This window comes from Bison bison, unplaced genomic scaffold (assembly GCF_000754665.1).
Source record: "Bison bison bison isolate TAMUID 2011002044 unplaced genomic scaffold, Bison_UMD1.0 scf7180017864175, whole genome shotgun sequence".
Lineage (NCBI taxonomy): Eukaryota > Metazoa > Chordata > Mammalia > Artiodactyla > Bovidae > Bison > Bison bison.
In genome coordinates, this window is record NW_011494747.1 from 1 (window position 1) to 2,994 (window position 2,994).

The 2,994-nt window shown below is 41.0% G+C and overlaps 1 protein-coding gene across 1 annotated transcript in view; it reads right to left on the reverse strand.

The window, feature by feature from the left end:
- Positions 1-1,437: 1,437 nt before the first annotated feature.
- LOC104990283 (reelin) overlaps positions 1,438-2,994 on the reverse strand; it is a 531,703-nt gene continuing 530,146 nt past the window's right edge. The window contains exon 50 of the mRNA XM_010842284.1: positions 1,438-1,756. Coding sequence (XP_010840586.1) covers positions 1,438-1,756 — 319 coding nt within the window. The remainder of the gene's footprint in view (positions 1,757-2,994) is intronic.

The following is a 2,994-nucleotide window of genomic DNA, read 5'->3' on the forward strand; positions in this document are numbered from 1 at the left end:
ATGCTTTTGAACTGTGGTGTTGGAGAAGACTCTTGAGAGTCCCTTGGACTGCAAGGAGATCCAACCAGTCCATTCTGAAGCAGATCAGCCCTGGGATTTCTTTGGAAGGAATGATGCTAAAGCTGAAACTCCAGTACTTTGGCCACCTCATGGGAAGAGTTGACTCATTGGAAAAGACTCTGATGCTGGGAGGGGATTGGGGGCAGGAGGAGAAGGGGACGACAGAGGATGAGATGGCTGGATGGCATCGCTGACTCGATGGACGTGAGTCTGAGTGAACTCCGGGAGTTGGTGATGGACAGGGAGGCCTGGCGTGCTGCGATTCATGGGGTCGCAAAGAGTCGGACACGACTGAGTGACTAATCTGATCTGATCTGATATAGCTATTAAAATTATATTTTCAAAGAAACTTAAAGACAAGAGGAAATGATAAGGATTTAATTCTAAATGAAACAAGCAGGCTAAAAAATATAAATAAGATTCTAATTTAGTTTAAAATATGATTATATAAAGGCACAGAAAAAAGACTCTAAAAAATATCAAAATGTTGATGATGGTTATCCTCTGGGTGATTTTCATCTTTATGATTTTCTGTATTTTCTTAATTTCACACTTTGAACATGTATTGCTTTTACATTAAAACATTAATAATTAAGTATTTTAAGTTACTAAAATTCCCCACATTTCAACTGTCTTCAGCATAGATTTCATTCCTTTGGAAGGTTCTTATCAGTTTCATTACTGCAAAATACATCCAGATCCTTCTTTCTGCGTAAGATTCTAACGCAGAGTTGGGTATTGCACAGTCTCATTGTCTGATGAATCTATAGTGGTATAGTCTATCCATTCCATAAGACTTGCAGTATTGATACAATACATGTAATTAAACATTACTACTTTACCTGAAGATACCATTTCAGGTTTTATGCAGTATAACCAAATATGTGGCATCACAAGTCACATACTTAATATAATACACCACTTTAAAAAAGGGACCAGAATAATGTGATGAAATGAAAACAAGTCATTAAAAATAAGAATAGCATGGAGAGATCCTTGACAGTACACCAGGACCACTGCAATACTCCTATTAAGAACGAAGAGTAACAAACATGACCCTGGATATTTCTGAAACATGAAATGCCATCACAAAGGCATGTACAGCTAAACAAAATCCTTGTCCTTGGAGAGTAAAACAAACGTCCAAAAAATGCTGGCTTTCTAACCAAAATAAAAAATAAGAAATGTAGAAACAAAAATTTTCTCAGAGAAAATTACCCTATTAGTAAAACTACAGAATGCTATTTATTAAAACAAGCTTGCTGGCTTGAAAGAAAGAAAAGGTTTCGTCACAATGTAAAACCAGGAAGTTTGAGAGAGGAAATGGGAACACTCTTTTCACTATTTCTGTAACCACTTGAGAATGTATAAAAGGTTCTACATTCCATTTTTTGGAAAAGACCCAAATGGATTTTCATTTAACATCAGTGAAAATTTACCTGCAGTTTTGTCCTCCATAAACATGTCAAAAGCAATTCTCCCCACAGGGCCGGCATCTGCAGGCGAGCGCTCGTGCTGGGGCACCGGGGCACTGCTGAAGGTGTCCAGCATGACAGTCCTCTGGTCGGCAGAGCCCGAGATGAGGACGTTGTCAATGGCCCAGTCGTTCTGGTCCAGGCCATCGTGTCTTGGCTGCCACCAGCGGAAGCGAGTAGCAATCTCTTTAGCATCAGGAGGGAGAAGGATATTCACAAATCTGAAGAATAAATGATGGTGAGGGTGGGGAAAAGTCGTGTCAAATGTCTCATGGGAGAAAAGGATGTGCATCCAGACATAAGACATTACACATCACTTAGGAGATGAGGAGAGGACTTTAGCTAGAATAATTTTTAAAAACCATGATAAATTGTCTTGATTTTATGGTCTCGTGTGTGTGTGTGTGTGTGTGTGTGTGTGTGTGCTAAGTTGCTTTGGTAGTGTCTGACTCTGTGACCCCATGGACCGTTTTGTAGCCTGTCAGGCTTCTCTGTCCATGGGATTCTCCAGGCAAGAATACTGGAGTTGGTTGCCATGGCATCCTGTAAGGGATCTTCCCAACCCAGGGATCAAACATGCATCTCTTAAGTCAATATTGGTTTATGTCTACCAAAGTGCATATACCCTATGCCTCCTGATCTGAAGGAGGCCTAGGCAAAAAGAAAACTGCAGAGTTCACCCTGGAGGCACAATGATAAAGAATCCACCTGTCAATGCAGGAGATGCAAGAGGTGGCGGTAAAGTCTCATCTTTTTAATCCATGCCAATCTAATTCCCTTTACAGTCCAAGGCTGCCTCTTAGCACTACAGGACAGGGCCAACAAGCCTCAATTCATCCTGGGAAGAACCTTTAAGCTAAGAGCTTCAAAATGACCCCTTGGTTTTTATCTTTCACACTGAAGAGGTTTAGTTATTTTAGTTTTGCTTACACAGTATTTCCTTCTTGATTCTTTTACCCCTTTTTCTCTCTTTACGTCTTCCTTAAAGTATAATGACCAGAACAGTAGGTAGTATTCTAGATGGGGATCAATCAAAATCTATTCAAGGCTGCGATGTTGTTAGTTGAATTTCTAGTACTTGGAATTTAAATACATTTTTTCGGTCATGTCCATCATTTTGCATACCCTTTGGGTTACAACAGCTCAGTGGAGCTTGGTCTTAGGGAAGGAAAGTGTAGATTGTGAATCTTAGACCCTCATCTGTGTAGTAACCGGCAGTTTGGAGACTATGAGTCTTTGAAAGTCAAAGTGAAGCTGCTCAGTCATGTCTGACTCTTTGCGACTCCATGGACTGTAGCCTACCAGGCTCCTCTGTCCATGGGATTTTCCAGGCAATAGTACTGGAGTGGACTGCCATTTCCTTCTCTAGGGGATCTTCCCGACCCAGGGTTCGAACCTGGGTATCCCGCATTGTAGACAGACACTTTACCATCTGAGCCACCAGGGAAGTCCTATGAGT